The sequence below is a fragment of the Notamacropus eugenii genome, chromosome 6, assembly GCF_028372415.1.
Source record: "Notamacropus eugenii isolate mMacEug1 chromosome 6, mMacEug1.pri_v2, whole genome shotgun sequence".
Taxonomy (NCBI): domain Eukaryota; kingdom Metazoa; phylum Chordata; class Mammalia; order Diprotodontia; family Macropodidae; genus Notamacropus; species Notamacropus eugenii.
Window position 1 is genome coordinate 2,688,396 of NC_092877.1, and position 18,754 is coordinate 2,707,149.

The window sequence follows — 18,754 nt, forward strand, 5'->3', positions numbered from 1 at the left end:
ACTTTCTGAGTTTAAAGAAACATTAAAATTTCTGTCTGTACAATTTGTTAACACTGTAGCAAACAAAACATACAGATAATTATTTATAATGTATTAGTGATGAGGGCCAAGGTCATCTCTAACTTTTCAATTCTGGAAATATGCTACTAACATTTGTTTCTCTCAAAAATTCTTTTTGTGCTTCTTTTCAAGCCTTACCTTGCAAAGAAACATAAAGAGAATTCTTGAGAAGAGTTAAATTCATTCTTCTCAGGAAATAAATTCTCTTGGTCTTTCCTTTCTGTTCTCTCATGGTTTCCCTCAAACCATCACAGTTTCTCCAGATTTACAGCCAAGCTTTGTATCTCAAAATTCCATTAAAGATGTCCTAACAGTCCCATAAGTCTCTATGGCAGAGACTTTTGAAACTGGTTTCCATTTAAAATCACTGGGTTGGAGTAATCCAGGGGTTCTTAACATGTGGTCCATGAATTTTTTTAAAAATATTTTCAAGTCAACACTCTTAGGGAGGGACAGGGTGAAAAGAGAGAGCAGAAGAAATGGGGGGCAGGATAGGATGGAAGGAAATATAGTTAGTCTTACACAACATGACTATTAGGGAAATCTTTGGAAAACTACACAGATATGGCCTATATTGAATTGCTTGCTTTCCCAAAGGGAATGGGTGGGGAGGGAGGGAGGAAGAAAAGGTGAAACTCAAAGTTTTAGGAACAACTTTTGAGTATTGCTCTTGCAACTAGGTAATACGAAATACAGGTAATGGGATATAGAAAGTTATCTTGCCCTACAGGACAAAAGAGAAGATGGGGATAAGGGAAGGGAGGGATGTTAGAAGGGAAGGCAGATTGGTGATAGATTGGTGATAGATTGGTGGGCAGTTAGAATGCTTAGCGTTTTGGGGTGGGGGAGGGGAGAAATGGGGAAAAATCTGGAACCCAAAATTCTGTGGAAATGAATGTTGAAAACTTAAATAAATAAATTTTAAAAAATATTTTCCTATTTCAATGCAATTGGTTTCATTTGTTATCCTGTGAATTATATTTCTTCATTTAAAAACATTCTGAGACACCTGACAATTAATAGATGTGTGACCTTGGGCAAGTCACTTAACCCCAATTGCCTTGCCTCTTCCCTCAAAAAAAAAAATTTAAAAAAAACACTGTGAGAAGAGGTCCATAGATTTTACCAGACTACATAAGAGGTCATGTTACAAAAAAAGGTTAGGAACCCTTGAAGTAGAGACTCTCCAAAGTACCTTTTCACCACTGTCCATCACGTCAAGCATTTAGAGTGTCCAGTGAAGATTGTGTGCCTTCACCACTCATTTATGACTGAAGGCAAACATCTACTGAATTTTCTCCAAGTGTTTGTATGAGAATGCAAATGGTTCCCAACAGAAGGTAGGGATTTCTTATTTGATTAATTAGACCAAAGGGTCCTTAACCTTTAAGTTTAATTTAATCTACTGGGGAAAGTCCCCCAATAGGAGACACTGAGAAGCTTCAGGGACCTCAATTCCCTGATTCAGTTTTCCATCAGATAAACTCTGGGTTTCTCAATTTAGAAAGTTCTTCCCAACTATCCTATTGCCTGGTGAGTTACAGAACAAGATGTGCTGAAATTTGCATGACTAGCTCCCCTTCACTCTTTAGCTTTGGTCTCAGAGAAGAGGAGAAATTGTCTTGGTTGAATCCACATACTGAGGTGGGCACTGACTTTCTCACTATTTTGTTTTTAGCTGTCATCCCTCAAGGTAAACCTCTCTGCCACTTGCTAAGAAAAAGAGGAAGCCTATTTTGAACTGAGCCTCTCTCAGGTAATGTGGTCCATAAGAAGATTGGGGAGGGGTGATAGCATCAGCTATTTCTTAAAGACCTTCGTTCCCAAGAAACTATATTGCTGGACAATATATATATGTATGTATATATTTTTACTTTATTTTTGTTGAGTGCACAGTTATGGGGGGGAATGTTTGATGATTGAAAAAATAAACATTTGATTTTTTAAAAAGATCTTTCATCTAAGAAAATCACTGCACTTGACCAGGTGTTCTCAGATCATACATTCCTGGGAAGGATTAAAAAAGGGAACGGAAAAACCCAGATGGTTAAGTTTATCTGAATCTAGGAAGGTACAAAGATTAACTCCGATTCCATGTCTCTGACTAGAAACAATAACCAATGAGATTAATTAAGGTCTTTTTCCTAATTCTTGGCTTATTAATGACTTAACAGCCTATCGTAAGATCCTGGTTCTCTATGAATTTAATTTTAAGTCTTCCTGACATTTCAGTAGGGACACTGATTTCCCTAGCTCCTGTTTATTGGCATATCTTATAGCAAAGAGATTGTGAGAACTGTCCTGTGACTGTTGCTGCATGTAAGATTTTAGATATTATGTGACTTAGTGGCAAGTCATCTGCAATTTGAGGTAGAAGTTCTGGGTTAGAATCTTGCCTCTGCAACTTACTAACTCTCTTTGGACTTTCACTTCTCTGGGCAGTTGCCTCAGTAAAGTATAAGCTCCCAGAGGGTAAGGATTGTTTTCTCCTTGCTCTGTATCCCTGGTGCCTAACATAGCAACATCTTGAACACAACAGGTACTTAGCTGTGGAATTAAATTGAACCTATGAAATGAGCGGGTTGGACTACATATTCCCTACTAGTTCAGATTATTTACGTTTTACAGATGTTAAGAGGGTCACAGATTCAGCCTCAGACACTTTATTTAATTTTTCCAAATTTCCTGATAGCTTCTTAAGTGAAAATGTGAGATGAAGTATTGTGGGGCTGCCCTTTCTCTACCCATGATTCCTGTGATTAGAGAAGGTAGAGAATGTGGTATGAGACTAAGAATTCAGAGCTTCCTGTGCCTGGTCCTCTAAGTCGCCCACATTCATTGTTTCTTCCTCTTTGTCTGCTCTTGGCTTTTCTGGGCTCCCATTAGAATGGGTGGGATCTCATTTGCGTTAAGAGAGCAACTGGGATGGAGGATGTAATTAAGGTTCAAAGTGAGTCTTCTTAAAAATGTAGAAAATGGATTCTTCATGATGTGTGTGGATGTGTGTGTGTTTGTGTGCATGCATCATGAACCCCTTGGGCAGCCTAGTGAAGTCTATAGAATACTTCTCAGAATAATGTTTTTAAATACATAAGATTATTATTAAAATAAAATATATAGGATTCCATTATATTAAAACACAGTTACCAAACATTTTTAAAAATTGATAGATGCCAGGTTTGAAAGACCAAATTTGAAGTGGTCCAAAAGAAAGATAATCAAGGCAGTTGGGGGTCTTTGTCCATTATCACACGACTTTAAACAGAGACTTGTCAGGCATCACTTAATAAGGATTCTTCTTCAGGTATGGATTGGCCTAAATGGCCGCTGTGCTCCCTTGTAAATCTCCAATTCTGTGCTTCTGAGAGGCAACTCCAGAATAATACTGTTTATAAGTTTACATGTCCTGTATTCAACTACTGGCACTGTGGCTTCCTTCTCTCTGTCTTTTGCCCTTCCTTGTATCCCAGAACTTAGCACCACGCCTAGGCCCCAGTGAGTGCTTAAATGCTTACTTACTGACCTCTCTGGACTTTAGGTTCTTCATGTTTGGTAATGTTCCCTATAACTCTAAAGTTTACTAGCCATGAGATGGGCAAATCTTCTTACCTCTGAGGAATAGCTGAGACCATCAACAGTTAATACTCCCAGTGATTGAGTACCACAAGGAAGAAAATAACTCTAATTTCCAGATAGTCAAGGAGTCAGAAGATACACCGTGTGAGGTAGACCACACTGCTTCTTGGGTAGCTAATTAAGAGAAGTGGAGCCAGCTGAGTGCCCAGACTTAAGGTTAACCCTTTATTGCCTTAATCACTTTACTTTCTTCAGGTGTTTTGCATGGTCAGAACCCAAGAGATTTTTCTCACTGGGGCTTTAGAAACTGGCAGAGAAATCAACTAGGGCAAAGTTTTTTAAAAAGATGTGTTAACATAGAGTTGTATTGTGTGATCATGTCTCTTCAGCTCTGGAAGTAAATTACCAAGCACTTATTAAGCACCTACTAGGAGTTTAATGTGTTGTTTTGTTCTGTTTTAACTTCCCCAAGAATTCAGTTTCACAAGTAATACGTTCCTGGCAAAATGCACTTGCTGAGGTATTTGTTGAGATATTTGTTTACGTATCTATCGTCTGCCAACCCTACTTGGCTCTGTAAGAGTGAAGGGGGTTTTGGCTCTGAAAAAACCTAGAGGTTCCATGACCTTGAGGAGACTGAGAAAAAGTGACATCTTTCTAAGTCCTCCTTGTACACATGGTAAATGAATTGCTTTGGATGGAGTTCTATGTGGATGTGGTCTATCCCAGATTCCATAATAAATGAGGTCCTACTACAACAATAACATTATAATGAAAAACTACCTTGAAAGACTTGAGAACTCTGATCCATGCAATATCAAACCATGATTCCAGGGAAATGACAATGAAGCATGCTCCCTACTTCCTACCAGAGAGATGATGGACTCAAGATGCAGAATAAGGTATTGGGCATGGCCAATGTGACCGTTTTTAATCATGCAAATCTCCTACAAGAAATTCATTTTTCTTTCTAATTGTTCAGTTGGGGGTAGGAGAGTCAAAGGGAGAGAAAATAAAATCCTGTTAGTGGAAGTGTTTTATGTCCACATATACATATATTTGTGTGTGTGATCCTCCAGAAGTTCCTTGAGGGCAAGAACTAATTTTTGTTTCTTTCTCTTTAGTGCTTAACATGATGTATTACACATAGTAGGTCCTTAGTGAATACTTTTTGAATTGAATTCTTTGGACCTCAGTTCTGTTGGTCACAAAATAAGTAACTGAACTGGTCTCTAGGGTGACTTCTAAGTGCTCTGTTTCTATGACAATGGCAATTAACTAATCTCAAAGACTGGATTTCTTCATTTGTACCATTTCACAGGATCCTCTCCAAGCAAACTGTCTCTGCTTTGTGGCTACCAGAGGACAGTAGTTTCGTCAAAAGGAGCAGGAGATGAGAGTTAAAAGTCATAGACTGAAGTGCATTAAGTCCCCTAAGTTCTACAGCTCTGGTTGATTCCTCTTCATTTCTTATTCTCTTGGATCTTCCTGACCAATCCATATCTCAATGATGAGACTACTTTTGGATCTGAAATAGGTACCCCATCTGACCCTATTTTGTTAATGATCCTTAAATTGGCTTGGTTTGTAATTGTCACCTGATAAATTTGCCCTTGCACTTACCCTGTTGACCATAGTGTGTTTGCGTGTGTGTATAATATGTGAGATTGCCTTTGACCACCATTCTGATTTAAGGTTTGGGGTTAGTGAGTAATAAGTCTTAAAGAACTCTTGACCCCTGACAGAAATCATGGTACAGACCAGCAATGTGACAGAATTCATTTTTCTAGGACTTTTTCCCCAACAAGAAGTTCAGAGAGTTTGCTTTGTGCTGTTCCTGCTCATGTATGTGGCTATAGTGCTGGGGAATTCCCTCATACTGTTAACCATCAAAGCCAGCAAAAGCCTTAGTTCCCCTATGTATTTCTTCCTCAGTCATCTCTCTCTTGTGGAGATCTGTTATTCCTCTACCACATCTCCCAAACTCATTGTGGATTTACTTGCTGAAAGGAAAACCATCTCCTTAGAGGGCTGCATCACACAACTATTCTTTATTCATTTCTTTGGTGGTATCGAGATCTTCCTACTCACAGTGATGGCCTATGACAGGTATGTGGCCATATGCAAACCTCTACATTATATGACCATCATGAACCAGCAGACATGTGGCCTCCTATTGGGGCTAGCCTGGATGGGTGGCTTCCTGCACTCCATAGCCCAAATTCTCCTCATGTTCCATTTACCCTTCTGTGGTCCCAATGTGATTGACCACTATTTTTGTGACCTGCTCCCTCTGCTGGAACTGGCCTGCACTGACACTTACTTAATAGGCCAGCTCATTGTAGTTAATGGTGGAAGCCTTTCACTGATCAGTTTTGGGGTTCTCCTTACCTCTTATGTTGTCATCTTGGTACACCTGAGGGGGTACAGCAAGAAGGGACGCCAAAAGGCCCTCTCCACCTGTGCCTCACACATTACTGTGGTTGTCTTATTCTTTGGGCCCTGCATCTTCATCTATATGCGACCCTCCACCACGTTTTCTGGTGACAAAATGGTGGCCATATTCTACACAGTGATCACTCCGCTTCTGAACCCAGTTATCTACTCCTTGAGAAATGCTGAAGTGAAGAATTCCATGAGGAAGCTGTGGGTCAGGGCACTGAAGCAAGATGAGAAATGAAAGGGGTGAAGTAGGACCCATAGAATTACCTTATCCTGAATCAGTGGGAGGAAATGTAAAAGGTAGCATGAATCCAGAGCACCAGGTAGCTATTCCTAACACTGATGTTCTAAAAATGCGTTACATAAATTATCTGCCTTCCTCTTCTTTAATGTTTCCATCACAGTTTCTTCCTCAGTATTTCATTTTTGGTTGGGGTTTGTCTGTTTTGTATTTTGGTCTAGACCAGTGCGTTCTTCAATGGAGGGCATGATTGATATGAACACCTCCTCCAACAGTGCATTTGAAAGTTAATTGATTTTTCTCAGAGTCACAACGTCAGCAGGTATCAGAGATGGGACTTGAAAGCATATATTTCTCACTCTGAGGCTGCCTCTCTACCATGCCATCTGCCTCTAAAAGTATAGGAAGTTGTATGTGTTCTTAAGCTGATCCGACTAGTATTTATATTTTCCTGAATATCTTAGTTCCAGTAAAGTGTAGCAAGAAGGGTGCTCATCTAGTTTATTTCATGTATTAAGTTAAGCAAATCACTTAACCTCCCTAGATCCCACTTTCTTCATCTATAAAATTGCATGTGCACACACACACACACACACACACACACATTTTTATTGTGAAGACTGACTGGAATTTTGTATAAAAGCTTTGAAAAGTCCACTAAGGACAGGAAGACAATGAACTGATTCAAAGAGAAATAACAACCCTGTGAAGTGGTGTCCCCAATGACTACAACTATATACATGGAAGAACATCAACCAAAACAACTTCAAACTGAACTCTGTGTGATAATAATGATCAAGCTTAACCCTGAAGAAAAGGTAGGATAAGGCACCTTTCTACCTACTTTACAGAATCAAGTGATAAAGGGAATGATAAACTGCATGTACTGGGAGACTTGATTGATGTGCTGGTTAGTTTTGCTTATCTGATTTTTTTCTTTTTTATTCTTTCTTATGGAGAATGGCTCCAGGTGGGGAAGCTAAGACATATTGATAAATGAAGGGAATATAAAGACAAAAGATATTAATGAAAGATTTTTAAAGACCAATAAAACATTCTACCTACAGCATGGAATGTAATTGTTACTCTTCTGTTAGTCATGACACAGAAGACCGCATTATGTATAGACTCAAGGGATGTATTATATCTCTAACCAATGAGAGAAACTGTGAACTCATTAGATGATGCCACTCATTGTATAATCCCCACTCCTCTTCTAAATGAGCTCGAAAGGCTCCAAGAGATAAAAGCCTATTTCTAGGTCAAAGAAAACAAATAGTACTCCTATCAAAACTCAAGGGAAGGAGTGGAAACCTGGAAAATAGCAAGCCTTGTCCTGGAGCCTAATAAAGTCTTTATATTTTGTAGCCATGCCTCCAACATTAAGTTTCTCCTACGTTGTATGGGTCTTATTGATCTCTGCACTTATAAGAGTTCAATCAGCAATCAGAAACACAAATATGACCCTCTTATCCTCATCACTGCATGATGGATTAGGTCAAGGAGAATTCACAGTCTAATGTCTTCTAATCTTCAATTTTCAAATTCTTTACTGAAGTATCTAACCAGTGCAAGAGATGGAATATTGGACCTATACTCAAGAAGACCTGAGTTCAAATCCTGCCTTCAACACAAGCTATGTAAACCTGGGCAAGTCACTTCTCTCAGGCTCAGTTTCCTTATCTGTGAAATCAGGAATTAAAAAAGCACCTACCTCACTGTTTGTTTGGGGGATCAAAGGAGATGATATAGGTAAAAGGCTCTCCAAAACTTAAATCACTGTATAAGTCCTACCTGTCGTATTCTCTGTCCCCCGTTTTTAGCATTTTCCATTGGCCTAGAAGTTTGAGAAAAGATACCATTTTTCTTTCAATTTTTGTGCAACTCACATGAAAGTCTGAACCCAAATGGACAGGGTTATTCAAAGCCTTGAGGTTGCTTCCTGGTAAATTAAGAAGTAGGGGAATTTAAGCATGCCCCTTGTGTCATCATGCCTTAGAAAGAGGCAAAAATTATAATGTCTTTTTCATAATTCATAATTATGATCATCCAGTCCAACTCTTTAATTTTACTGATAATGAAATTGGTGTTCAGGGTGTTAAGTGACTTGCCTAACATCGCGCAAGTATAAGTGGAAGAACCAGGATCTGAACTCAGATATCCTGACTCCAACTCCATTATGTCCACTATGTCCATTATTCCATTCACACTGGATCATGCACATAATTGATATCCAAGGTCCACTGAAACTACTTCCTATTACTGTACATCATGAACAGAATCAGAAAAAATCAAATTTGGGGAGATTTATGGGGTTAGCAGAAAGACAAGGGCATGGTAAGTGTGAGCAGACAAGGGACGTTGTTAATGATGACTTAATGATGACTTTAAAATAATGTCATAACGAGCCTCATATAGATGACAGGTATGACCAGAATAGGAAGTGTACTGATCTTATATTGAAGGTGGTGACAAATATGCAGCCTGAGGATTGCATTCAGAGGCACCCTTGCAAAATCAGAATCTTCCTCCAATTTCTCATCTCAGGGAGGAGGAAATCATGGATTCTTTCTTGTAGAATGTACCAGTAGAGAAATGGTCCCACCAAGCTAGAAAACTGTAAAATGTGGGCTCAGTAATGGATATATTCCATCTAAGGACAAGCCTCACTAATTGTAGAAATATGTATGTCAGAAGGTTGGGAAATGGGTAGGCTGGGATGGAGACCAGGTTATGAAGACCATCTAGTCAAGAATAGAAATACTAGAGTCTGCTTCAGTGGTTGATGGGAGGGAAGTGCCCACACTGATGAAATTCCAAGTTTTTCATTCATTTAAGTAACTGTTCTGTGAGTTTTGTGCTCCACATCTTTTGTAAATGCCATCCTCCCTGACCCACGCAGACTTTCCCTGAACACCACTGTTGCTCCTCTGCGTATAACTGAAGACAGAAGCTAAAGCAACATGGAAAAAACATGGAGCAGAGAGAATTCATTGATTTGTGAGAGGTTGCTGTTTTTACAAGTCTTTAATCACTGAATCAAGTATTGGGAAAAACTACAGGGAGGTGACTTGGGAAATTTTAAAGAAGCTTAGCTTTAATGAGAAGGTACTACATTATCTTTATTCAGTTCTCTGAATCTTGGAGAGAAATTTTCTCTGCTAGTCATAGATTCCTCACTCATAACATGGGGCAAGTCAGAGAGTACTGGATTTAGAATCAAAGGTTCTGGAGTGAAGTCCCCAGTTCTCTGCTTACTGTCTGTAGGATCTATCATTTAAGCTCCTTGGTTCTCAGTTTCCTTATGGAAAAAGGAAGGGATTCAATTGGATGGCACCTAAGGTCCCATCTGAGCCTACATCTTTGATAATGAGAACTTACTACTCTGGACAAATTTGTCAAGTCAGTGATAATAATTATTGAGATTCCCATTTTCATTAAAGATGATAGATTCAAAAGTTTTCTTGTAATACCTCTCAGGTAGATAATAGAATTATGGAAAAGGGATTTTTGTTCTGTATGTCCTTGACAATATACATGTAATAAAATACATGAACCTTGCAGAGATCTGGATTTAGATTGGATATAAAGAAAAAAGCTTCCTAATAAATAGAGTTGTTCAGAACTGAAATGGGCTACCTAAGGAGATGATGGGAATGCTTTCACCAGAAGTCTTAGGCAATACAATCTCAGGAAGGTAATAAGATGGTGGCAATGGTCACAGCTTTAAATATTAACCTCAGTCTCTGTTTAATGATTGTGTAAGCTATCAATGTGTAAGCTATCATTATGTAGGAGTAATTTATAAAAAGAAAAAAATTCCTAAAGACTCTTTCACGTATTTTTATCATTTCTAAAGCAAGTGATCCTTTTATCTTATTTTAATTGAGCTTTTATTTTTACATGACCTTTATTTCTGGCTGCACTGACTACGTTATTTCTCCCTACTCCCCGACCCAAAAAGCTATCTCTTAAAGAAAAGATGTTGTTTGAGAGAAAGTGAAATGAAGCAGTTCATAAAACCAACACATCATTTGTATCTAATAGTATATGGTGTATTGTACACTCACAGTCATCCACTTCTACAAAGAAGCAAGGGAGGCACATTTTCTCAACTCTTCTTCAATGACCAGTTCGGGCATTATGTCTACAAAGCATTGAGTTTCAATGTGTTGTTCACTCCCGTTACATTATAGCAGTCATGGTGCTTATTCTTTTCCTGATTCTGCTTCCTTTACTTTCCAACAGTTCATACAAACCTTCCCATGTTTCTCTATATTCTCCATATTCTTTCAGCACAATAATTTTCCATTACATTCATGTGATGACAACTGGTTTAACCATTCCCTAACTGATGGGCATCAACTTTACTTCCAGTTATTTGCTACCACAAAACAGGGGGCAGCTAGGTGGTGCAGTGGATAGAGCACCAGTGCAGGAGTCAGGAGGATCTGACACTCACTAGCTGTGTGACCTTTAGCAAGTCACTTAACCCCAATTGCCTCATCCTGAGTCATCTCCAGTCATCCTGATGAATATCTGGTCACTGGACTCAGATGACTCTGGAGGAGAAGTGAAGCTGGTGACCTGCACAGCCCTCCCTCACTCAAAATAAAGTCAAGTACAAGTCATGTCATTATTTCTCTGATGGCATGGTCTTCTTCAGCAACGAAGGATGAACACACACCACAAAACATGCTGGGATGACTATTATGATGTATATAACATATTTCTATCTTTAATCTCTTCTGGAATATGCCTAGAAGTGGGGTGATACAGCATCCAATTTTAACATGCCAATTTAATATGTCTGGAATTCAGAAAGTATTTTAACTTAGGAGGTTATCAAAGCATTAATTGTTTCAATGGAAGTTATTACATCACAAGGAATCTGTTCTGTAGGCTGAAATGTTCCAAATAACATTCTGCTTAAAAGAGGGCCCACATTTGGGCTCAGTGTAGATTCAATGTTTGGGTTGCACAGGATACTTGTAGTCATCTCCAATTTACTAGCCTGCAATCAAATCCAAGAAACAATCTGCTATGCTGAAATCTTTATTATGTAAAGAGAAAGGATATTTAAGGTCAAAAAATTGATTCTAAAAATAGCCATCTACCTTTAGATGACTGACCAAAGCCTGTTTCAGAGTGCAGTGCAGTGACTCTGGGAGAGAGCTCACCCTCTTTCCCAAATATTGTCATTGACATGTTCAGCTGAGATGTGACCCTAGACGCTTTGGTATTGGTGCAGATGCATTAAAGGGAACAAAATACAAGGTACAAATATGAGTAGGACCTTGTGAGATGAACACCTAGAAATCTCATTTTAGCTTTCAAACACAGTCATTTCGGTTGGAATTGGCCAACAGGGGAGATTTAGACTACTGAGATGCCATTTTAGCTGTCACTTTTCTCATCAAACTGTTTGAGAAGATGGATCTTTCTTTTTAAAAATAATATTTTTAAATGTATTTTCTGGCTTTAGTAAACATTTCCAGATCTATAAGAAGATTAAAAAAATTTTTAAAGGAAAGTTTTTTAATTTATTGACTTCATTGGGTGAAACATTGAACCCCATTATATTATATATTATAGAAATATGATATAGAAGAATATTATACACATTATATACTATTATAGATTATAGATTATAGATAATGAGGTTCAGCATCTGAGGTGGTGTGGAGCATTGTTACCAGTGTCTCACAACAAACAGACTTGTAGAGTAGGGTCACATTTAGTTTCATGTATATTTAATGGCATAATTTCATAAATTAAAGGAAAGCACAATGTTAAAAATGTAGATATCTAATAAGCTAATCATTGTATAAACTATCATTGAACAGAGGCTAAAGAGTTAAGAACATCTGGTGATGAAGGAATTCATGGCCAAAATGTATTCCAACATCTGACTGTGTTGCTCATTGAAATGTCCAAGACTCCAAACTTCCCTGATATGCTGACTTCTATTTTTGGCACCTCACTCACTGGCCCTAGGATAAGAGCCCCTTCATCTTAAGGAAGGGAAAATAATTTTCAGAAATGAAATGTGTGTAAAAAAATGAGTAGTCAATCAAAACGAATCAACTTATTGGTTTTTATTTATGGGCAAGGATTTACGCGTAGTGATAGATATGAAGAAACAAATAACATCAATAAAATGTTTTCAGGATGCACTAAAGAAAGCAAAAATGAATTCAAAAAAAGCCAAAGTAAAGCAACTGTGTTACTATCATGTTAAATTATATATGTATATGTATGTATTTAATTTCTATTGTGATAATTTTAAATATACACCTTAAAGAATAATTGCACATAATGGAAGTCCACATTTTCTTCCACAGTTCTCTGTCTTTTTTTGTCAATATTGAAATATGTTTGCTGATAATTATAAATAATTACAGAGGGAAATTTTTTATTTGATTAAAGAAGTCCAGACATAAGGAAAAGATTAGCAAAATACATCTTTTGGGGAAAAGGTGGCGACTTGTAGAGTTTCTTTGTTTCCTCTATATGCAGGACTGACTCAGAATAAGAGGAAATGGACCTCTTTCTACAACATTGCTTGAAATTTGGACAGTAATGTGTGAAGGGAAGATATTACTGCTGCACTACAAAGGGAGGCTCCTGATTCCTTCAGTCTTAGTCATCTCTTCACTGTCTGAATGTATTTTTATATCTTCTACTTACTTCTCTATAAACATATATGAACCAAGTAAATTTGAATCTTTGTGCTCCAGTTTCCAGGGTGATAGCTGGCACAGTCATCACAAATGTGTGTTTGTTGAGTGACTGAGAGGGCAAGCCTGTCCACTTTCATTAACTTATAGGTGATAAAATCAAAACCCAAAGAGGTTGCATGGATGACCCTGGGCCAGACAAGAAATCTTGATTTTTGAGAGCCTAGAAAATGTGAGCTGATTTCAGAAGAACCTCAAAAAATGTATACCCTTTGTATACGTTTTCATTCCCCTCTCAAGTTCACTTACTTTCTCCACAACCTCTTCATGGCATTCTTCACTTCCGCATTTCTCAAGGTATAAATAATGGGGTTCAACATGGGAGTAACCACCGTGTAGAACACAGCCACAAGTTTGTCTTCAGTGAAAGTGGAAGAGGGCCGCAGGTAGAGAAAGATGGCAGGACCAAAGAATAAGAGGACAACAGTGATGTGGGAGGCACAAGTGGAGAGGGCCTTGAGTCTCCCCTCTGCAGATTGGTTTCTCAAGTGAACCAGGATGACAACATAGGAAGAAATCAAGAACAGAAAGGAAATCACAGAGAATAAACCACTGTTGGCAAGCACAATAATTCCTGCCATAAAAGTATCAGTACAGGCAAGTTTGAACAAGGGATGGAGATCACAAAAATAATGGTCAATCACATGGGGACCACAGAAGGGCAATTGGACAGTGATGAGAATCTGAATCACAGAGTGGAACATGCCCCCTAGCCAGGAGCTAAACACCAGCACATGACACACGAAACGGTTCATGATGGTCATGTAGTGCAGGGGTTTACAGATGGCCACATATCGGTCATAGGCCATCACTGTGAGCAGGAGGATCTCAGCAACTCCAAAGAAGTGGAAGAAAAAGATCTGGGTCATGCAGCCATCCAAAGAGATGGTTTTATTCTCAGTCAATAAGCCAGAAATGAATTTAGGAACAATAGTGGAGGAGTAGCAGATCTCTACAAAGGACAACTGGCTAAGGAAGAAGTACATGGGGGAGCTCAGGCTCTTGCTAGTGTTGACAGTTAAGATGATGAGGCCATTGCCCAGCATTGTGGCCACATACATAGGAAGAAATACCACAAAAGAAACCCTTTGTGCTTCTTGATCCTGAAAGAGCCCCGTGAATATTAACTGGGTCACGTTGTTAGTAATAGCCATGGAATCCAATCATGTCATATCAGTTCTAAAGAAGCTCAATAGACCTGAAATAATACAAAAGAAGATAAGGCCACTATAATTATTAAGATGATTTCCTGCAACAATAACAACAAATGGATGGATGGATGGATGGGTGGATGGGTGGATGGATAGATGGATGAGTCAAAAGGTACTTATTAAGTGCTTACTGTGTATAGAATTCTGTGGTAAGTTCTAGAATTTGAACAGAAGAGCAAAACAGTCCCTGCTCTCCAGGAACTCACATTATAATAAGAGAAGATAACATATAGCAAGTTTTTTGAAGTATCTGCAAGTCAAGTACTCCAAACAGATAAGTGAGAAGGGTGAGTTAAAACTTATAATATTAATCTGACCCCAGAAATTAAAAAGTTACAATCACAGAGAAAAGTTTAATTTAAATCAAAGCATAGTAAAAGAAACACAAGTACTTTGTTATGTTTACAGGGACCATGGAAAGAACCAAAATAATAAAGAGACTACTGAGAATGAAAATCATAACAATAAAAATACTAATAGTTACTATTAAAACTGAATTTATTTAGAAATTTAAGTGTTGCAAAACATATAACATGCATTATTTTGTTTGATCTTCAAAACAGCCTTATGTTACTCCAAGTAAATCATTATGAATTACTACAAGTATTAATATCTCTATTTTATACCTCAATCAATCAATAAGCATTATTAAGTGCATGAACGTTAGGGAGATGAATGCAAAGAATGAGATCTACGAATAAACTAAAATTTAGAGAAGTCACACAGTCGGTGAGTTCTGCAGACTGACCTTAAACTTAAACATCTCCTGACTTCAAAGCCAGTGCTCTTTCCACCATATCACACTGATTAAATATATGGACACTCAACGATATGGCAACTAAATCAAAAAGTTACCTGAATTGCAAAAAGATTGAAAGGGAAAACCATCATCAGTGTGACACATCAATAATCTGCTACAGAAAGATAAATGAGATTGGTAGAGACTTGAACAGAATATTAGAAAGACTTATTGGTGTTCAGTCATTTCAGTCATCTCTGACTCTTCATGGCCTCATTTGGGGTTTCCTCAGTAAAGATAATGGAATGATTTTGCCATTTCCTTTTCCAGCTCATTTTACACATGAGGAAACTGAGGCAAACAGGGTGAAATGAGTTGTTTAGGCTCATGTAGCTAGCAAGTATCTGAGACCAGATTTGAATTCATTTCTTCCTAATGCCAAGCCTAGTGCTCTAACCACTTCACCATAGAAGAATAACTAACTGGATCATAGGATCATAAAATCTAAGTGATTCAAAGGACTTCGGAGATCATCTAATCCAATTCCCTCTTATTGTTAAAGAAGCTGAGACCCAAGGAGACTACAGTAAGTGACTTACCAAATGTCACACAGTAGTAAACATGTTAGGTAGGATTCAAAATCAGCTTCACTGACTCTAGAGTTCTTCCTTATGCACAATAGAGTATCAGGGGAGTTAGTTTCTATTCAAAAACACAGGAAAAATTTACGAAAATTGATCACATTTTAGCTCACATAAAGAATTTACACAAAAAAAAAAGACAAAGAGGCAAAATTTGAAATGCAACTGTTATTAACCATAATTTAAATTTCAAAAAGTAACCAAAAATTGAAATGTAATCACAAGGCAGAAACCTAGATAGAGACTGTCGAGGAAGCTTTAATTTATTTCAAATTACTTTTCTAATACTAAGCTATCCTCAGAATCCTGGTATAAGTTCAACTTGGCCACAAAGAATAGTTTTTGATGTGTTGCTGTTTTTATTTCCTTATGTTTTACTTAATCTTTTTGTTGATCTGATGATTCTCTCTGTGTGTCTCTCAGTCTCTCTCTCTTTTTCTCTTTCACTCTCTCTCTTCCTTTCTCTCTGAATTAACTTTTTCTGATTTGTGGATCCGCATGGACTTACAAGTCAATCCTACTGAGTATTTGAAAAACAAAAACTCTTTAAACCTAGAGAAGGAAGGTACTCATCCTTAAGAATTAATATCATTAAATGAAGTAGAGGTGAGCTAGCAAATGTCTAAGTGGCTAGCAAAAATCTCTGATTCATAATCAAGTTTAATCTGTATTTTTAACATTTCTCAATCACTTTCTTAAGTTGAAACATTCAACAGAACAATAAATCAAGTTTTTTAACATTTTGTGGTGTTCACCGATTTCTGAGGTAGAAATGCTCACACCGAAAAGGTAACAATGAGTTCTTCAGAGAGAGTGAGAGCCGGCCCCAGCACCCAGCTGCAGGACAGTAAGAACTTTTATCTCCACTTAACAAGTGATCCCAGCATATGGATGGGCATTCATAAAATAGAAGCAAAACTGATCATCCTTTACAATAAACAGAAGCCTTCCAATTCTCTAATGATCAGAAAAATGCTAATGAAAATAACCTTGAAATTCTCCCTTTATACCCATCAAAAATGCCAAAGGTAATACAAACGATCAAATTAAATGTTGATTTGAGTGTGATTAAAAAAGAAATCATCCACATTGTTCCACTGTTTTCAGAGCTCTGGATTGGTTCAAACTTCATGGAAAGTGACATGACATTATGCCATAATAAAAACTACAAGTCCAGGTTAGCTACCCAGAAAAAAATTTCAAAAAAGGAAGTAGAAGCAAGCAATGACTGTTTTGAACACAGATAGGTATCAATTAGTAGGAGTAATGGATCCCACGAAGTGGTCTTATGTAAATTTGCATAATTCTATGCTATAAATATAGGTAAAATATTCCAATCTGTATGTCAAAAACAGTATATATAACTTCTGTATTGAGCTTAGATGTCAGCAAAAAATAAAAATTGGTGATCTAATAATAATTTACCATCTCCTTACCTTTCCTGGTTTACTTTAAATAGCATTTTTTCTTCACTCTCAACACAAAAATTGAAGGGAGGGAGAACCTGGTAGGAGTTTGACCAAAAAAAAGTTCGGCTGAAAAGCATTTGACATATTATACAATGGCCAAAGAATTGAATGGATTTAAAAAGAATTAAGAGTTGTCAATGGTAGTCAGACTTTTTTCAAGTAATGAGAGAAAAGAAACGCCCTGGTACACTCAAGATCTTTTTAAAGAGTTAGGGGAAGACCCTTATTGCTTCCAGTAGATCCTTCATAGAAAAGGAAGAAGAAAGAGGGAGTGAACAGGAAGGTGACAAGAATCACAGCAGACGAGAAAATGAAGGAGACATAAGAGACTTCTTCTGCATTATGATCCTATTTCTCACAAATAAATAATTTTATACCTGACTAGCAACAAAAGAAGATATTTTTACTTTCACACATGCATACACGATTATCCCCACTTATATGTATTTTTAGGTTGATCAAGTCTACAAATGTTGTTACTTAACCTGATGCATATAGATAAGGGTGTACTTGTGAATATATGCATGTGTAGGTATATGACTATGATATGTATATGTATATGATATATGCATAAACAAAATAAATATATTAGTTTGATATTTCTAGCTTTTGCAAAGATAAAGCTACAGAGTCAATGGAAGAGTAGGTGATTCAATTTAATTAAATTCAAAAAAAATAATTAAGCATTTGTTGTATGTGGAGACATCATGCCAGGGGTGAAGATTAGAAATTTTATTTTGAACCAATCCATACTTCCAAGGAGCTCACATTTTATTAGAGGTACTGATACTAGTTTCAGGTCATAGTACTGTGAGTGTCAGAGGAGCAAGATCCTCACAGTTTCCTTTAACTGAGGGTACAAAAGAGATGGGGAGTGAGAAGAAGAAAATGGGGTGACCTGATAGACCCCTCCTTCTTGCTTTATTTTCCGTTCTTTCTTAACCTTCTGTGCAATTAATTTCTCCGTATGGTTCCACTTTCTTAAAGGATGCAAACAGATACTTTTCCGCTTCCACAGCACACTTTCTCACCAAGCCAGACCAAGGGAATTAAAAGTGAGCCAGTGGTAAAGAAGACTGTCTAGGATTACAATTTTTCCTAGCCCTTAAATTTCAGGTCTCTGAAGAGTGATCACAGGCAACCTTGAAAGAATAAAACCAACACATCTTTCAAAGCATGTATAAGAGAAACATTTGAGATGGCTAAAAGATCAGGCATGAGAAGGGACTGTGTGACAAGTGGATTTCTCACATTCTCCCTCTAGGACAGAAATGAATCAACACTGGCCAACTTTAGAAAACATAACCATCATAAACTGAATGATTTCCTTATTCTCAGGAATCCAAGCTAGTTGATTCTGAAAGTCCTTTGGACCTCAGAAACATTCAATACCTAAGAGTCACTAAGTCTTCTTTAGACATAGTGCTGTATTAAGACAATATGGAAGTCAAGATGACCTTCCCAAGATAAGGAGAACCAAAAATAGACTCAGAGCTCTCTACATGATCAAAATGGATTGGGATTATAGGCAGGCTATGGGATCCAAAGACTGGAGCTCTGACTTACGCTTTCCTTCTGATTATCTTCCTTTGAAAAAGTCAAGAAAAATCTAATCTTTTAAATCATATATCTATA

General features: G+C 37.5%; 2 protein-coding genes across 2 annotated transcripts; one reads left to right on the plus strand and one right to left on the minus strand.

Annotated features, from left to right (window-relative positions):
• The first annotated feature begins 5,386 nt into the window (after window positions 1–5,386).
• Window positions 5,387–6,316, plus strand: LOC140511590 (olfactory receptor 4X2-like). Its single transcript, XM_072620743.1, has one exon. It carries the CDS (start codon window positions 5,387–5,389, stop codon window positions 6,314–6,316), a length of 930 nt encoding a protein of 309 aa, XP_072476844.1.
• Window positions 6,317–13,304: 6,988 nt separating this feature from the next.
• Window positions 13,305–14,213, minus strand: LOC140511591 (olfactory receptor 4B1-like). Its single transcript, XM_072620744.1, has one exon. It carries the CDS (start codon window positions 14,211–14,213, stop codon window positions 13,305–13,307), a length of 909 nt encoding a protein of 302 aa, XP_072476845.1.
• Window positions 14,214–18,754: the final 4,541 nt, after the last annotated feature.